Below are 17645 nucleotides of genomic sequence, written 5' to 3'. Positions count from 1 at the left end.
CATTGATTGCACACTTTCCATGTACCAGGCCCTACCTTAGCTGCTAGGTAGAAGACAGCGACCCTCCCTGCCCCAGAAGCCTCCTCCTCCTGGATTCACCACCCTGGAGCCAGGCATGAGGCTGATGAGTTTACTCTCTGATGAAGCTACAGCAAGAAGTCCAAGCACCCAGCCAATTGTGAAGGGCTCTAAGAGGTTATGGCAAGAGAATCATCCACTAAATGAACACTCTTCTCCTTAGCTCAGACTCTTAGACCCGGTTCACCTGCTGTCTTCTTTGATGAGCAGGGCTTAACTTCAAACGAGCCTCAGGCTTTCTTTACCCCAGATGGAAGGCAGATAAAAACAGTAACATCGGCCGGGCGCAGTGGCTCACGCCTGTAATCCCAGCACTTTGGGAGGCCGAAGGGGGCAGATCACGAGATCAGATCGAGACCATCCTGGCGAATATGGTGAAACGTCGTCTCTACTAAAAATACAAAAAAAATTAGCCGGGCGTGGTGGCGGGCGCCTGTAGTCCCAACTTCTAGGGAGGCTGAGGCAGGAGAATGGCGTGAACCCGGGAGGCGGCGGAGCTTGCAGGGAGCAGAGATCACGCCACTGCGTTCCAGCCTGGGCGACAGAGCAAGACTCCTTCTCAAAAAAAAAAAAAACCAAGTAACATTTCTTCCCATTAGGTTGTTTGTTTTTTCCTCAGACCTACCTGGCCTTCCAACTAACAGGGCTTAACTTCATATGACCCTCAGGTTTTCTTTGGCTCAAATGGAAGTCAGATAAATGCAGCAACATTTCTATTAGGTTGTTTTTGTCCTCAGACCTACCTGGACTTCCAAGGATAGAAAATTGGGGTTCAATGTATATCTTCCCCAGTCAGAGGCAGACCCAGAGAACTCGCCTTATCAACTGAAGAAAATGGAGAGGCGAAAGTTTCCTCTTCATTTCCCCTAGCACCACCATAAACAATAGGTTTTTCTTTAATCTGGACAAAAACTATCCCCTAATGGGGAGTGCAGTGAGGGGAAACTGAAGCTGTATTAGTCTGTTTTCACGCTGCTAATAAAGACATACCCGAGACTGGGCAATTTATAAAAGAAAGAGGTTTACTGGACTTACAGTTCCACATGGCTGGGGAGGCGTGCTCACAACCACGGCCAGGAGAAGCAAGTCCCATCTTCCCGGCATAGCAGCAGGCAAAAGGAGAGCTTGTGCACAGCAACTCTGGTTTTTAAAACCGTCAGATCTCGTGAGACCCATTCACTATCACCAGAACAGCAAGGGAAAGACCCGCCCCCATGATTCAATCATCTCACACCAGGTCCCTCCCACAACATGTGGGAATTATGGGAGCTACAAGATGAGATCTGGGTGGGGATACAGAGCCAAATCATATCAAGAGCCTTGTGCTCAACCTAGACATCGAAACCTAAATCGCTAGAATAAATGTTTTCCCAAAGGCTGCTTTTATCTCCTTTAAGCCTTGCGCTAGCAGCTCTAAGTTACACAGGATGATCAAAATATCCTGGGCTCCAAGTAGAGGTTCTCTCTCTCCCAGTACTGAGTCTCTGACATCTAAACACACACCAGAGCCACTTTTAGATAGCCCCCATCAAGACCTCTTTACTTCCTTGACAGGAATATAGTGTGAATGTTTCTTATGTTTACACTTCCATTTTACGATGAAACTGATTTAACAGGCTTTTACATATGTACATAGAATGTACCCATGTGAAGATGTATTTAAGCGGATGTGCATTTGTCTACAGTGAGTTTACCTGACACATTTATGTGCATATGGATTGGAAAGCATTATTTACCGGCTTGATTTATGAACTGTAGCACTTTTACCCTAGAAGTACATGGGTAATGCAAAGCATCCTTGAATGCAAACAAGGATTTAGTCTGAGATGCCAAGGGCATCTTCCCTGTGTTATGCATCTCCTATGTCGGTGCCTTTGTACATAATAGCTCTTCTGCAGGAAAGCTCTTCCCTCCTCCTTCAGAGCTTTATCTACTTAATTCTTAACCACTTTTTGGATTCTAGTTTGCAGTACACACTCACAGAAGCCTTTCCTGTCTCTCCAGACTAGATCAAGACCCTGTTCATGCTATTTCACAGCTCCTCATCTTTTTCTTTACACCACTTATTATAGTTTGTAATTATATATAATGTGAATTGTATAGTCACAATTTGCACAATTCTTGCTATAAGATCATAAATTCATAGAGGCAGGGCAGTGAGTAAAACTCTTTTTCTCATATTGAATTCCCAATAGCTAGCAGAATGCTATACACAGAGCAGGTCTTCAATTTTGAGCTTGAAGTTGCAAAAAATTAACTCTCTGAATCTGGTTACAAGGGACTGTATAAAGTCGGTGAGATTCAGGAATCTGAGAAGTCACCCTGACTCCTTTGCTGCTCTATCTGCTCAGAGATCAGCATCAAATCCTGGAAGTGAAAGCCACTTGGGGGATAGTCTTCAGGGGAAGTTAAAGAAAGAAACTGTACCCACTTTTCAGTCAGGTTAGTGGTAGGGAGCTCGGAAAACCAGAGCACCTGGTAGCAGCTACTACAGGACACAAAATCTGAAGAAACGCTGAAAGAACACTGGGAAAGTTGCAGGCCTCAACCTTCAAAAGGTTGCAACAACATTTCCTCCTCTGTTCTTCAAACCTGTGAAGAAGATCTTCTAACTTCAGATCTTTTAGTTTCCCTCCAAGTCCTTCCATCCATGTAGAGACAGCCCTTATCACTACCTCTTCTCCCGTATCCTTCCTTTTTTCTCATAGCCCACATGAATGAGACTCAGGCAAGAGTTCACATTGGAAATTGGGTGTAATTGCATCTCAAGATAGGCATAAGCAGAGCTCAGACCGGGGCCCCCCGATGGTATAGTGGTACAAGTGGTTGACTCATACACAGTGCCTCCACTATGTTTTGGCAATTCGTCTTCCTCGTTGACTCTGGAACAACATTGCCTCCACAGTAAAGGGCATCATAGTAAATTTTGTTTATAATGCAGCTGTATTCAAAAATGGGAGAGCTAGGGAAATAGGATATGGGAAAAAGGCACAGAGGAAAACGTATGGTGTGAATGACTAAGGCTCCTATGACTGTCTCAGCTTCTCCGCAGCAGCATCCACATCGCCCCCCGTAGCAATGAGGGCCTGAAGATTGGCTTCACGATTTAGAAAGCCCATGGACCGCAGTTGCTCCAGCTGCACCTGAAAGTGAGCCTCAGGCTGCAGCTGCTGGGGATTTGTACTAACTAAATCTTGCAGCATATGGAGAAAGGGAGGGGAATGGAAGCCCAGCTCTGCAGAGTCCAGTGCTGGGAACACCTCAGGAGGTGGATTTGGGAGAGGATCCTCAGACATAAGGGGATCTTCTCTAGACTGTATACCTCCTGCCACACTACCCATCCCTGCTAGGCAAGGCATGAACCAGAGTAGGAGGCGAGGTGCTTCAGTAGCTAGGACCTGCAGACCCTGCTCAATCTGCCGCAGGGCTTGCATGGCACGGGGGTTTGCCATGGCTGCCTGAAGGTGCATCAGCAGTGGCAGCTGTGGTTGTATCTCATCCTGTAACTGTGGAGCCGGATTCATGCCATCTGGCCTCAGAGATCTTGGATAAGGTGGGGATGGCAGCCAGGGAGGCTCAGGGATTCCAGGAATGGCTGCCGTGGGGGAAGAGGTTAAGGGAACAAATGGAACCCTGTTGGCAGAATCTCCCAGCCCCGAGACAAGATCAGGCAAGTTTGTGCTATGTCCAGTAGGGCTTTTCCCTGCACCATCTTGGTCTCCACCTTTTCCAGTACCATTCTCTGTGGGGTATCTCAGGAAAGCTGGGCAGGAGGACCTTCCCTTGATTGCTACTGACTCCTTGGGGAGAGGCTGGCCTGACCTGGGCTCCTGAGATGAGGGTGACAATGGGGGAACTCTGTTTACTGGTGGTGGTCGTTCCTGGCTTTGGCTGAGGGCAGATGCTGTCCCCTGTAGATAAGTTCCTAGGGACTGGGGGTTCTCGTGTAATTGCTGGAGATAGTCATAGAGTCCTATAATACCCAGAAAGTTTGGAAACCTATTTCTGATGTCAGCTGCATCCTGATCCCCATCCTGCCTTTGTTGCCTGCTACCTGAGCCTCCATGTGTAGAAGTCCAGGGGTTGGGGAGAGGGTCACAATTCTCCATCCTTGAAGGTTGGCTTGTGGTGGTGGTGGCATTATCGGTAGTGGCAGTGGCAAAGGGATTGCCACCAAACTGCTCCTGGACTGCATTAAGCATCGGGTCCATAATATCTGTGTACATAGTGCGAAGCACATTGTAGCCACCGGGAATGCTCTCCAAGTTACTGAGCACCCGGTCCTGGCTACGTATCATCTCCTGCATCATGGCAGGGTTACGTAAAAACTCCAGTGTCTGCCGCATAATTTCAGGGTTGTTGAGAATATGCCCAATCTCAGGGTTGTGCTGGATTAGCTGCTGCATATGCGGGTTGTCAAGAACCAGCTGGCGTACCAGGCCTGTGTTGGACAGCAGACCCTGGATGAAGGGGTCATCAATGAGCTGAGCCACAAACTCAGGCACAGACACATGCTGCCGCATTAGTGAGCTTGGCTGGTCAGGGAAGCCACGATAGGTCAAGCCCAGCCCATTGAGGCCTGTGAGGAGACCTAAGCTGAAGGCAGGGGGCCCATCTGCTGGGTAAATGGAGCTTGGCTGAGGGAGTGATCCAGGACTTGGGCCCTGGGTAGGGACAGAGGCAGCTGGGCACTCACTGCCCATGGCACGGCGCTGCATCTTGATGACCAGGTGGACAGTGAGGCCGTCTCGCACTCCACACTGTGCCAGTGAGTCAGGATCCTTGAGGATTTTGCCAGCAAAGATTAGAACAAGCTGATCAGGGTGGGCCTTAAAGCGCTGAGATATCTCTTCCTTCAGCTGCTGGATGGTGCATGAGTCTGTAACTGAGAAATCCTCCTTGTCTTTGGGCGTCTTCACTGTCACCTTGATGAGGTGGGGATCCTGGACTGGTGCTGGGCTGCCCTGTGGCAGGGCTTCTCCACCTTTGGCCATGGTGGCAGCAGGAGGCCCAGGTCTGTGGGGACACAGCTAGGGGCATGGGGATGGGAGACCAAGATCATCCTTTCAGGCAATGGCAAAAGTAGGAAAGGTGAGCATGAAAAGGGGCTTGAATATCAGGATAGGGAAAGCGGCAGGGTCTACACGAAAGGGGCCATGAGGTTTCTGGGGCAGGATGCTTTAGGAGGATTGCAGGATTGAGACATGTTGGAATCAGGGGAGGGAAATACAGGGCCCTGGGAAAGAGGTCTGTAGTTGATGAGTACAGGGACAAAGGTAGGAGGAAGGGCCCAGGCTGGGGTGTACATACCAGTCAGCTGTGGTCCCGTCCTTCTCTTTATGCAAGGCTCCAAACCTCCCTCATCTTGCTACACAGCCACCCCTGTGGCCTTCTGGGTCAGAACCCGCACTATCAGGTCCCTTCTGTGACCTCAGTGCTGACGTCACAGCCTCAATCAGAAGGTTCTTGAGACTTCTCTAACGAGCTCTGGATCCCTGGGAACTCTTGCTGTCCCATCTTTTACCACTTCTACCTTCTTCCACCTCAAGTGCCTTCCTGTGGAGACTTCTGTGGAGGCTCAGACTGGGATTGGAACATTATAAAACATCTCTCAGTCCTCTCTGTCTCCATTCAGACCCTCATTCAGCTACTTCCTGGTCCAGGGGCTTCTTCCTAGTATCCTATGTCCCAGTTTTCTGTCTTATTCAACATTAACCATGAATTCTTTACGTATTTTCAAAGTATTGATTTGCTGATGGATGGGATTTGGGATATAAGGGAGGAGTCAAGCATGACATAATTTTTTTTTTTTTTTTTTTTTTTTTTTTTTTTTTACTTTAAAAGAAATCGTTATCCTCCAAAGGAACTCAAAGGACTGAATATTTACTAAGATAAAGATTGGGAATAAGCACTTTCTCTAAATCAGCAGGTTGTTAAACAGTTTTACATACATTTGAGATGTCTATTTTACATACAAATGGAGATGTACAATGGTAGTTGAATATTATAAGTCCAGAGTTTATTAGCATTCAAAGGGTGCTTAACATCATGGACTGGTTTAGATTAGCTAGTTAGTGCATACAGGCAAAATGATAGAGATTTTAAAATCTGAGTTTTGTGGCTCTATAACATTTAGAAATCTGGAAGATCAGAAGAATTTGGCAAAGGAAACTGAGAAAAAATAAAACAATAAGGTAGAAAAAAAGAGAAAAGAGAAAGGCCAAAGGAAGAAGAGTTTCAAAAAGGAGAGAGTGACCAGCCATGTCAAATGATGCTGCTAGGTCAGGAGAATGAGGATTGAGAATTGGCCACTGGATTTGAAAAAATAAAGAATTGGAGACCATGATGAGACAAACTTTGGAAGGATAGTAGAGGAAGGAAGCCTGATTAGAGTGTGTTTAAAAGCAAATTGTTTGGGAAAAAGTAGATCTAGTAAGGGTATTATAAATGCAAGAAAGGGGATGACAGCTATGTGGGAATGTGGGGTTAAAGGCTTTTTAGATTTTTTGTCTTAAGAATAGTGTGTGATGTTTATATTCTGATGGAAGCAATCCAATGAGTAGAAAAAATTGATGCATGAGAAAGGGAAAACTATTAAGTTATTGAATAGATAAGTTAGAGAGATTGGGAGCAAGTGCCCATGTGGAGAGCTTGATTTAGGGATATGAACAGTTTATTCATGACAGCAGAATGCATGGGAGGCAGAGTGTATTGGGACAGATGTAAGCTAGTTGATTGATTTCATGGTAGACACAGGTAGAAGTCCCTTCTGATTATTATTGTCTTTCTTGTTGAAATAAACACAACTTTTAAGATTTAGAGAAGAGAAACAAGATATGAATTGATCATCTGAAAGAATAAGTGTTAGGTTTCGAAGAGAAGGCAAGGGTTAAAGAAAGACACACAAACACAGCAAATGCAGGCTTTATATCTAGCATAAAACCTAGAGAAGTGTGGGACCAGCCTAATGCCAGAGCCCACCGCTTCTTACAGGCTGGGGTAGTTTATAGGTATGGGAGCGAGTGGTCTGAGCAGTATGGCTTGCTGCCTGGCAGGATATTGATAAGGTGTTCTCAGGATGAGGCGGTTTGGTCTTTGTTTCTGTAGGATATCATCGTGGTGTTCAATGGACCTTTGCCTAGCAAGATATGATAGGGATGTTACTTTAGTTGGGCCTTTGTCCTCCTTGTGGTCAGGTGGTTAGGCAGGATGTTTCTCATAGCCTGAACCGCTGTGAAATGTTTCAGTTTGACCAAGGTCTGCAAAATAGTGGGAAGTTTACAAAATGATGCAGTTTGGACTAACAATAATTTAGTGAGTTAACTAGGATAGTAGATTTCCAGGTATGATCTCCAAACTGACAGCATTAGCACCACCTGGAAACTTATTAGAAATGAGAGATTTCAACGCTACTGTAGACCTACTGAATCAGACACCCTTGGAATGTCACGCAGAAATCTGTATTTTAACACACCCTCTGGGTGATCCTGGTGCAGATTCTGGTGAGAATTACTGGACTGGGAAAATGCAGTTAGGATTGCTAAGACAATAATTAAATCTTTTCATAATAAGTTTAAATGAAACTAGTCAGCACAGTTGTATGCTTTTCTTTGCCTAAACAGAGACTAGGTGAAGAGTTCAGTATCACCATAATGAGTTAACTAGGCAAGTATTATGCTACAATTATTATATTCATAGGTCATGAAATAATCTTGGAGCCAGAAAACTAGGGCTGAGAAGCAGCAAGATGGTGCAAGAATGACATCTATCCACTTCCAAGTTCAAGGGGAACAAAGATGTAGCCACTGCTGGAGAAACAGTGTCTTCAGTGAACATCCAGATCTCCATGATAGCAAAAAGGTATAGTCATCTTTAGAAAAAAGGTTGTAGATATGTGGGTTTTTCTATTGCTGAGTTATGACTTCTAAATGGTAGGATGAAAAGACTTGGAAAATTGGTAATGAGTAGAAAAATGAGTCAAGTAAGGAATTTTCAGAGCATATTGTGATGAAAATAAAAAAGATGACCTGGATAGCTTGAGCTTTTTATGCAAGCTGTAGCAGAGAGGGTATGAAGCTTAATCATATTAAATGGGGAGGCAAAAAATCCATTTTCACTGTAATTTATTTCTTGAGACTTCTTTTTGGTAGGTGTGGACACGAAGCAGGGGTCTTTGGCAGTGAGCTTTCTAGAAACACTTGAAAGTTTGTAAGCCTGTTCTTCACTCTTACTGATGGCCATGGTGGGGCTCAGAAGGGGTTTGTTGAGCACACAAATCTCTGTGGATGGGTCCACAGAGATTCTTTAGAGTCCAGAATCTACTTCTCAACACCTCCCCTGCTCCCACCCCAGTGCAAGAAACCACTGTTTCTCAACTTCTCTATTATAAAAGCCTCCTAACTGGTTTCTCTGATTCCCTGGTTTTTCTCTCCCACAGTGCATTCTCCATTGTGAAGTCAGACTGATAAATTGAATGATTTGATTTATTTGCTCAAAACTCACCAGTGACTATTACATTCACAGTAAAATTCAAAGTTTTCACTAGACCTATAAAACTTTTCACAATCTCTCTGACTTCCTTCCCATTCCCCACTCCTTTTTATCCATTTCAGCTATATCACCTTCTTGTTACTCTTAAAACACAGCAGGAATACTGCTATCTTGGGGCTTTTACTTTCAGACAGCTCGTGGATCATCCTTCTCCCAGTGAATTGCATGTTCAGTTCTCCTAGTTACATCTGATTTCTGCTCAAATGTCACCTTTTCAGAGAGGCCTTCTCTGATCACCCTAGGTGGAATATCTTGTTCTGATTCATTTTTCTTCATAGCACTTACCACCTAACATAACTTGTATCTCCACAAAAGACAGTAAAGTCAACAAATAAAGGATCTTTATTTTTTTTCACTGCTATTTTTTCAATGCCTAAAACAACACTGAATTATTCTGGTAAGAGTGTATTAAATTATTTAATCATGGAATAATTAAAACACACGTAATTGAATATCCTGCCATGCTGGGATACTCTAGGTGAGGCAGAAAGAGAAAAAAGTGGGGCAACGACGGAAAATGTAAACTACAAACATAAGATATACTGAAGGAGATGATATTCTTGGAAGGTGCTGTGCCCCATGGAGGGCTGGATTTGTGGTGACTGAGATATACAGTGAAGATGGCAGCAGCTGCATCTCTGTGTGCTAACGAGAAAGTAGTGATAACCCATCACCGTCTTATAATGGTGGTAATGTCAATGAGTAAGAGGCTCCAATGACGATAACTATTCATCCAGACTTGGTCGATATGTGAATTCACCCTATTCTGGCCCACATATTATTTCTGTTCCACTTTCAAACTTGAACAATTTGGGTTTGAGAAATTCAGATAGTCTTTATGACTAAATATCTAGGCCTATCTATGTAAAATGTTTCCCTTTCTGTTTGAGCATGTTATGATTGTTTTCCCTACATATGGGTCTGTTTATGTGTCTCTAGGTATTTGCATCCATGTTTGCACCTGGCTGTGTGTACTTGTATGTGGACTCTATACACCTCTATATGTGAATTTTTTACTACCTGAGCTTGTGTACATACACACACCTGTCTGAGGTGACATGCTCAAAATAATCAGTTTCATATACTGTGCTCAAGTTTCATATACCACACTCAAAATGCTCATGTTTTAGAGATAAAAACATTATTGTCACCTCTATATTAATACATGCATGTGGTTTATGTGTTAATGTATGTATAGTAGGTGAGACAAAAATATCACACAGTTATTTTTTTCTTTCTTTCTTTTTTTTTTTTTTTTTTTTTTTTTTTGCAAAAGAAGTAAAGCCAAACCTCAGATCAGGGCAAGTAGCCATTTTGTTGACAGATGTTCCAGCCATGGCCAGTGATCTATTATTCAGTACAAGACACACTGGTTGATAACTCTTATTCCAGGACTTCTCTTGGCTGGAAGCATTAGGAGAGGTGGAAAAGGCATATGAGATGGTCAGTTGGGTCAACAGGCAGGTGGCAAGCAAAGAAGTAGGCATGGTGGTTAGAATCTCTGGGATCCCTTGAGCTTGTGGGTAGCAGTATTGGCGTCCCCTTCAGTAGCAATGAGTGCCTGTAGATTGGCATGGTGGTTCCCAGCTTCTAGGGCCTGGAGAGATTCCATCTGTTTGCTAAAACGAATCTCATGAGCTTGCAGAGGGTGGGAAGGGTCCCCATCTGGGGATTGTAGCCTCTACAGGACTGTTCCAGGTTTGTGGCAGCACTCAGGTCCCTTAGGCTCGGGTATATCCGAAACATTCCAGGAATAGAGCACTGTGTCAGGATAGCTGCAGCTGGGGGCAGAAAGCCAACCCAAGCCCCATAGGTAAGGTGCAACCCAAGGCAGAAGAACCGGAGCCGCTGTGGCCAGCAGCCGGAGGCCCTGCTCAATCTGCAATATTACTAGGAATGCTTTAGGGTTGGCTAAAGCAATAAGCAGATCAGAAATCTGTGTCTGCTGCAGGAATGTGGGCAGCTGCTGCCTCCACTGTTCACTCAGCTGAGGCATACTCATGAACAACATAATCTGAGCTGCCAGGTAGGGGGTGTTCATAAGCGACTGCATCATGCCTCCTGTGATCTGGGAGCTGGTCTGTTCATCTGACAGCTGGAGATCACCCTCTAATATCTGTCTGGAGCTACTTAGAGAAACAGTGGCATCCTTGTATTCTTCTTGAAGCTGCTGGGTAAGCTCTATGCTAGGTAAGGCTGGTATCCCAGCTGGCTGGCCGAGTGGCACAGACATGGCTCTGGCCCTTGGTGGAGATCATAGCAGTGTTGGCCTTGGAAGTGTGGTTGACCTTGTTAGGGGTGTCACTGGCTGAGGTGTTTGAAGATAAACCACCAGAGCTATTATAGATGACTCGGGTTGCAGGATGCTGTGGAGCTGGTCTTGTCGTTCCTGGGATGGTGGTGAAGGTGGAGGTGAAGACTGGACTTGTTCCAGCACTTTTCCTGCCAGGAGAGCTGTGAAAGGGTTTCCTCCAAAAGGATCTTGCATACTGTTCAGCATTTGATCATTAATGTCAGCACAGTTCTGACCCAGGGCATTGTTCCCACCTGGCATTGTCTCTAAGCCCAGATACAGCTGTGGGTTCAGTGGATACTCAAGGTTTTGTGAAGGTTGTTGGATCTGCATTATCTCTTGGATCATAGCAAGGTTCCTGGCCAGCTCCAGAGTCTGCCATAGGATCTCAGAATTGTCAAGAAGATGGGAAACTTCTGGGTTCTGCTGCATCAATTGTTGAGTGTCTAAATGTTCTGAGATGAACTGCCGCATGAACTCCATGTTGGACAGAAGCCGCTGGATGCTAGGATTCTCCAGCATCTGTGCTTTGTGCTCTGGATGGCTCACTTCCAAGTTCTGGGTATGCACTTTGGGTGCATCAGGCCCCACAAAGTGGGCCAATTCTACTGGAGCTTGATTCATACCAGTTGGTTGGTGCACCCCGCTGCTGTTTCCTTTGGTGTTTCTGTCCCAGTGGCAGGGATCATTCGTTGGCAGATCCTGGAAGGAATGGGCTAGAGATCTGGAGCCATGCTTGGACATGATGACCAGGTAGATGGTGTGGCCATCCATGATGCCCCTCTGGCTCAGTGTGTCATGGTCTTTGAGAAGGCGGCCCATGAAGACCAGCACTAGTTGGTCCATTTGGCATTGGAAGTGAGCCAATAGCATCTCCTTGAACTGCCTCACCGACATGTCATCAGCTACCATAAAGTCTTTCTGGTTGCCTGCAGTCTTCACTATCACTTGAGTGGCACTTGAAGAGATATTTTTATCTGCCGAAAGACCTGAAGGACATCCACTCTGGGACATCCTGGATGTTCGAGAGATGGCATGCGACATGTGCTTCAGTGGGCGGGCAGATGGGGTGCAGGTGGAAGCTGGGGCAGAAAGGGTAGGGGCAGGCAAATGTTTCTGCTGGCCTTTGTCTCAGGTATTGTGTTCTCATGCCACAGGATAGTTTCCTTGTTGCCCAAAAAGGGATGAGTGACCAGGCTAGGGCCAGGTATTTTGCGATGTTGTGCCCTCACCCCAGTTCTCCAGATGTGGCCCAGCTGAGGCCTGGCATGGCTACTGATTCATACTTCACCCATGGTGGACAAAGTGGTGATGACTTCTCCTAGGGTTACCCCTCCTCCTACCCCACCCTCCAAGGGCATGAATCCTCAGAAAAGGGATATTGTGATGTCAAGTCTATCCTCACAGTCACCCTGGGCCAGCTGGGGAACGAGGACATATTTCGGGGTCCAGGTCTTTACAATAAAATAAAACAATTTTCCAGAAAACAGGGACAAAGTTCTCTGGATGGAACTAGTAAGAAAACAAAAAAGTAAATAAAAACCATATTTTTTAATGTGGGACGTGTGTTTCTGTGTGATACTGTGTGTATGTATACATGCAGTATATACCTTTATATATATACATACATATATACCTTTATATATATGTGTATATATACATATATATATATTTGTGTATATATACACACATATATATTTTCTCCCCAGGGACCTCACAGGAAGGTAGAGATAAGAAAGGGAACTTTCATATCCTACTCTAATGACCAGCTGCCCTACAGCTTCTGCACTGGAATCAGATGTTCCCAACCTGAAACCGACAATTCTAGATCACAGAACTCTTGAGTTCCAGAAGCTGGATTTATGATTCTCCAAAAGGAATATGAGATGCCAAAGCATCAGAAAGAGAGGGTACCATTTTCTTAGCTAATATTTTACTTTTTCCCTATCAAATCCACCTAGACCATTATTAAAGGGAACCTTAATATGCTGATTGAGATATTAATTACATAAAGGACTCACTAGATATTATCAATGTCTTCCAATCATTAGGACCATGACCACTTTGGGATGTGGTCCTCCTGGAGGTAAGGAAGAGGGCACACTTCTACTAATGCTCTGCCCAGCCCTGGGGTCTCAGGGTCTGGAAACCTTGTTAGGTTTGACGGGTTTTGGTGGAGCATGAACCCCAGAGGGCCTCTTGGTGGGTGGTCTTGGTAGCCTTCTCTTCAGGAAGGTGAAGTCATAATTTATCAGGTAACCATCATTGAAGACATAGAGCTTGTGGTCTGAGGGGCAGTAGTTGATGCCCTGCAGCTTTTCCAGCATCTTGTCCAACAGGATGCTGAGGCGACGCTCCTGCCCGGTGGTGGTGTCAAAAGCATAGAAGATCTCCTTTTTGTGGGTGCTCAGTGAGCGTAAGGCATAGAGCACCCCACAGACCATGAAGGCCCCTGACAGGGCTGGCTTGTACTGGCTAGTGCACCAGGTTTCCTCCACTTCTAGGGTGCTAGTGTTGAGACGACTCACAACCAGGTTGCCCTTGCTCTCCTCAGTGGCATAAAGAACCCACAGCCCCTTCTTATCACCAACAAAATCTAAGTCCTTCCAGGGCACACCAGCACAGGAAAAGTGATTGTTACAGGTGGCACCAGGCAGCGGATGCCGCAGCACCAGGATGTTGGAGGAAAGGTCCATCTTGGTCATGTTGCTTGTGCCATAGTAGTTAAAGTACATAAAGTTCTTATACACAACGTTTCCACTGCCATCACCATAGCCCATCTTCCTCTCTCCATAGTTTTTCAGCAGCACAAGGTCATTATAGGATTTGCACAGCCAATAGTAGTCAAAGTACCTAGGCCAAGCCCTGCATTTGGAATTATTGGGTGACCACAATAACTAAGGTAACAAAGGGCTATAAAAATGGGCAGATCGGTTTGCTAATCAAGAGCAGGGGCTTTGCTATCAAACAATTGACTTTAGTTCATCTTTTACTTACTCAACCATGACAAACTAAACAATTGTTTTTAAAAGTAACAGTAATAATAAAACACCAATAGCTACAGTGCCTATTAGACACTATATTTGCATAATCTTATTTCATTATAATAACAGCACTGTACAGTAGGTTTTATCCTTACAGATGAAGAGACTAGGTCTTAGAAATGTTGAGTCATTTGCTCAAGGTCACACAGCTTATAAGTAAGAACTGTAAACAAAAATAACAGGCTACTTTATTGACTGTTAGTACTGTCCAAAATAAAGCAAAGAAAACAATTAGTAGAGCATTTGTTCCAATGAGCAATCAAAAAATGGTAGCTATTATTTTATCTTCCTTATGGAGATTCTTCTGTATCTACACTCTACCGCCTTCCACCTGTCCTCGAGATGCAAGGGTCCTGTAACAGGACATATTTCTGGAGCTGGATTCAGGGAGATTTGTTCTCATGAGGTCACATTGGAAAGTTCCTTAAATTATCTCTGAGTTATGAGTAATCTTATCTCTTAACATTGTTCTGTAAGTCCTGATTACCCATAGATTTTGAGAGGGTTCCAAGGCATGTAAACATATTTTATATGCTACAAAGTGTAGCATATTTGAGTTATATGCTACAAAGTATAGCCTATACATTTTATATAAGCATAGAAATTGGGGAACATTATTTTCAGTAACACTAATTTTCAGTAACATTAATCTTTTTGAGTTGAGCTTCAACTGGGGCTCTTCAGTGACTGGTTTAACCTATATTCATGTCTCTTTCTCACAACAGGTCTATATTACATTTTCACACACACTGACTTTTAACATTCTGTGTGTTGGGCCTACCTCCCTAGCAAGGCTGACAATGTATTGAGGGTCTTACTCATCTATTTATTGACTCTTTTAGCCATTCTTTCATCTAATAAATACATATCAGCACCTATGTTTTACATACTTTTCTATGTAATCTCATGTGATCTTCTCATATATGTATAATTATCCCAATTTTACATATGGCTAAGAAGGGCTCTGAGATGTTAATTCATTTTCCCAAGGTCACTTAGCTTAAATGGCAGTATTGAGTCTCAAATACAGATTGGCCTAATTCCAAGTCTCAAGCTTGGCCAGAGACATGCTCTGAACTTCTAAGCAGGAAGTTAGAATTTTGAGGCCCAGGTATAGAAGAGTTTGTCCTTTACATAGAATCAGAGTAGAAGTAGAACCATCTTTGAGTTACTATGGGATTAAAATTTTTAGACAGTGGATTTGTGAAGGAAGCTCAGGGCAGTCTGGGTCATGCTTGTCTCATGAGAAAAGCATTAGGAGGTGACCTGTTAGGCCTAGGCCAGGTTTGCTTTGGGGCATACTTAAAATAGAGAGAAGAAGCTGGCTTGGGGCTATAAAGAAACCTGTTTGGGTACAGGTAGGGGACATTTGGAAGTAATCTGATTGCAGAACAGAAGTCACTCACTCAGGGCTCACCTGCCATTTGTGCGTAGAGGAGCCACCCAGTAAAGGGAAGAGGCTGGATTGGGTACTGAGTCTCAGCCCTAGGCACCTGCCTTGTATGAGAAGCCTCTCCAATTGAGCTGAACCACAAAGGGTTTGCTAACTTCCTGGAGGCCTCCATGGGTACAAGAAGCTAGGGGATAAAGCAGGCAATATATGAGCGAAGTCTAAAGCACACAACCCACAGGTAGCTGAGTGTGAAAGTATAATAACCATGTGTGGATTTGAGTGTGTATCCATGCACCTGAGTGCATATACAAGCATATCAGCAGGTTGATTTTGCATAAACATAGGTGGTTATGTATATCTGATTATGGGGTGTTCATATGTCTGTGTATATGTATGCCGATGTATGAGAATATATCAATCTTGGTCTGCATTTTTCAGTGACACACAAAACAAGGAAATGAAAGATTTATTCTCTATCAAGATTTGTACTTTGACTGGGTGCAGTGGCTCACACCTGTAATCCCAGCACCTTGGGAGGCCAAGGCAGGCGGATCACCTGAGGTCAGGAGTTCAAGACCAGCCTGGCCAACATGGCAATACCCTGTCTCTACTAAAAATTTAAAAATTAGCCGAGCTTGGTGGTGAGCACTTGTAATCCCAGCTACTCGGGAGCCTGAGGTGGGAGAATCGCTTGAACCCAGGAGGTGGAGGTTGCAGTGAGCTGAGATTATGCCACTGCATTCCAGCCTGGACAACAGAGCAAGATTCCGTCTCAAACAACAACAACAAAAAAATTGTTCTTCCCTCCCCTCAGTTTACCATAGCCAACGTGCACTCCCAACCTGGTCTCTGAAGAGATAAGACCTTGAGAAATTCAGTCTGTTCACTCACCCGGGGGGAGGGGTGGTCCAGGTGTCTGGAGGCCTGTTCTTTCTCCTTTTGTCTCTCACATTCACTTAGTTGACTCTCAAGGACATCCACCTCCTGCTGGAGAGCACCAAAGCTGCTCTGGTCAGAGTCAGCCAAAAGCTTGAGTGTGAGACTGGCGTTAGTCACCTATGGAAATGAGATGCCCGAGAAGTGGGTTGCAGAGTGTTCTTAAAAACTGAACTCTGGCTGTCATATTCCTCAGCTCAAAGTCTTCTTCCTCAGAAAGAAGTAATATCAGAATTTGTCCAATATGTGAGGTTAGAGAAGACAGGAGTCTGTGACAGGGAGGGATTTTTTTTTTCTTTCTTTCTTTTTTTTTTTTTTTTTTTTTTGACACAGTCTTGCTCTGTCACCCAGGCTGCAGTGCAGTGGTGCAATCTCAGCTCACTGCGACCTCCATCTCCTTGGTTCAAGCTATTTTCTTGCCTCAACCTCCCAAGTAGCTGGGATTACAGGTGCCCACCACCACAACTGGCTAATTTTTGTATTTTTAGTAGAGATGGGATTTCACCATGTTGGCCAGGCTGGTCTCGAACTCCTGACCTCAGGTGATCTGCCCACATCAGCCTCCCAAAGTGCTGGAATTACAGGCGTGAGCCACTGCACCCGGCCTAGGGAGGAGTATTCTTTAATCTATCCGTATACCTGGCTCTGGATTCAGTGGAGAAGGTCTGCTGCCACAATAATGCCTCCAATGGCTGTAAGTTGAGTCACCAACTTCTGTGCTCCCTCCAGTTCCAGGCGCAGCAGGTTGAAGGCTGGGTTCTTATAGGGAGAAGCAAGGGCACTGGGATTCCAGGACTCCGGCATGTGATTCATTTCCAGAACCTCATTGTCTTTATCTTCAATGGTGTGTGCATACTCACTGACCTAGGCATGCAGGGGATGAACAGGAAGTTGCCCCAAATGTCAAGACCTGTGGCTCCTCCCATTCAGCTGCATCCTCCCAGACCAAAATTGCCCTAGTTTCATCTTCCAGTGGGTCCATACCCATTAATTCATCCATTACTATGGGAGGCACCCCCTACACAAGCCTCTCTATAGTCTGTTACTATCACTGGAGATCCCAAGGATAGTACAGAATTTCCCCTTCATTCTAAAGATTCATCTCAAAGATGAGGGCTGTGCCACTTCTTTCAAACATTTTCTACTTCCAGGACTCATCTCAATGCTGTGTCTATTGGAGACTATTCTTGGATAACTCCCAGCCCCAGCCCCAGCCCAGCGATCAAGTGCTCTCTCTAGACAGCTTCTGCTCATACTTGCAAATGAGCTCCTGAACTCTACTTTGTAGCTATTCCAGCTGCTCCAGGGGGATGGGGTTGTTGGGTAGGTGAACCACACAATGGCATGTGTC

General features: G+C 44.8%; 2 protein-coding genes and 1 long non-coding RNA gene across 3 annotated transcripts in view; all 3 read right to left on the bottom strand.

The window, feature by feature from the left end:
* Positions 1-1389, bottom strand: part of LOC144334322 (uncharacterized) — a 123598-nt gene extending 122209 nt beyond the window's left edge. The window contains exon 1 of the long non-coding RNA XR_013404058.1: positions 1114-1389. This is a non-coding gene — a long non-coding RNA (uncharacterized LOC144334322). The remainder of the gene's footprint in view (positions 1-1113) is intronic.
* Positions 1390-2813: 1424 nt separating this feature from the next.
* Positions 2814-5660, bottom strand: UBQLN3 (ubiquilin 3). Its single transcript, XM_077963593.1, has one exon. The coding sequence runs from the start codon at positions 5070-5072 to the stop codon at positions 3105-3107; it is 1968 nt and encodes a 655-aa protein (XP_077819719.1). The 5' UTR covers positions 5073-5660; the 3' UTR covers positions 2814-3104.
* Positions 5661-9855: 4195 nt separating this feature from the next.
* Positions 9856-16386, bottom strand: UBQLNL (ubiquilin like). The gene is given in 4 exon segments (XM_077963595.1): positions 9856-10843; positions 10845-10999; positions 11002-12003; positions 16250-16386. Coding segments are annotated over 3 exon segments (1653 nt in total). The 5' UTR covers positions 11966-12003; positions 16250-16386; the 3' UTR covers positions 9856-10309.
* Between the last annotated feature and the right edge of the window lie 1259 nt (positions 16387-17645).

This window comes from Macaca mulatta, chromosome 14 (assembly GCF_049350105.2).
Source record: "Macaca mulatta isolate MMU2019108-1 chromosome 14, T2T-MMU8v2.0, whole genome shotgun sequence".
Lineage (NCBI taxonomy): Eukaryota > Metazoa > Chordata > Mammalia > Primates > Cercopithecidae > Macaca > Macaca mulatta.
Note: the sequence above shows the minus strand (reverse complement) of the source record. Positions and strands in the feature narration are given on the sequence as shown.

Bases quoted from the DNA above. Each gene is read 5' to 3' on its own strand.
- UBQLN3 (XM_077963593.1), bottom strand. From the start codon at position 5,072: ATGGCCAAAGGTGGAGAAGCCCTGCCACAGGGCAGCCCAGCACCAGTC.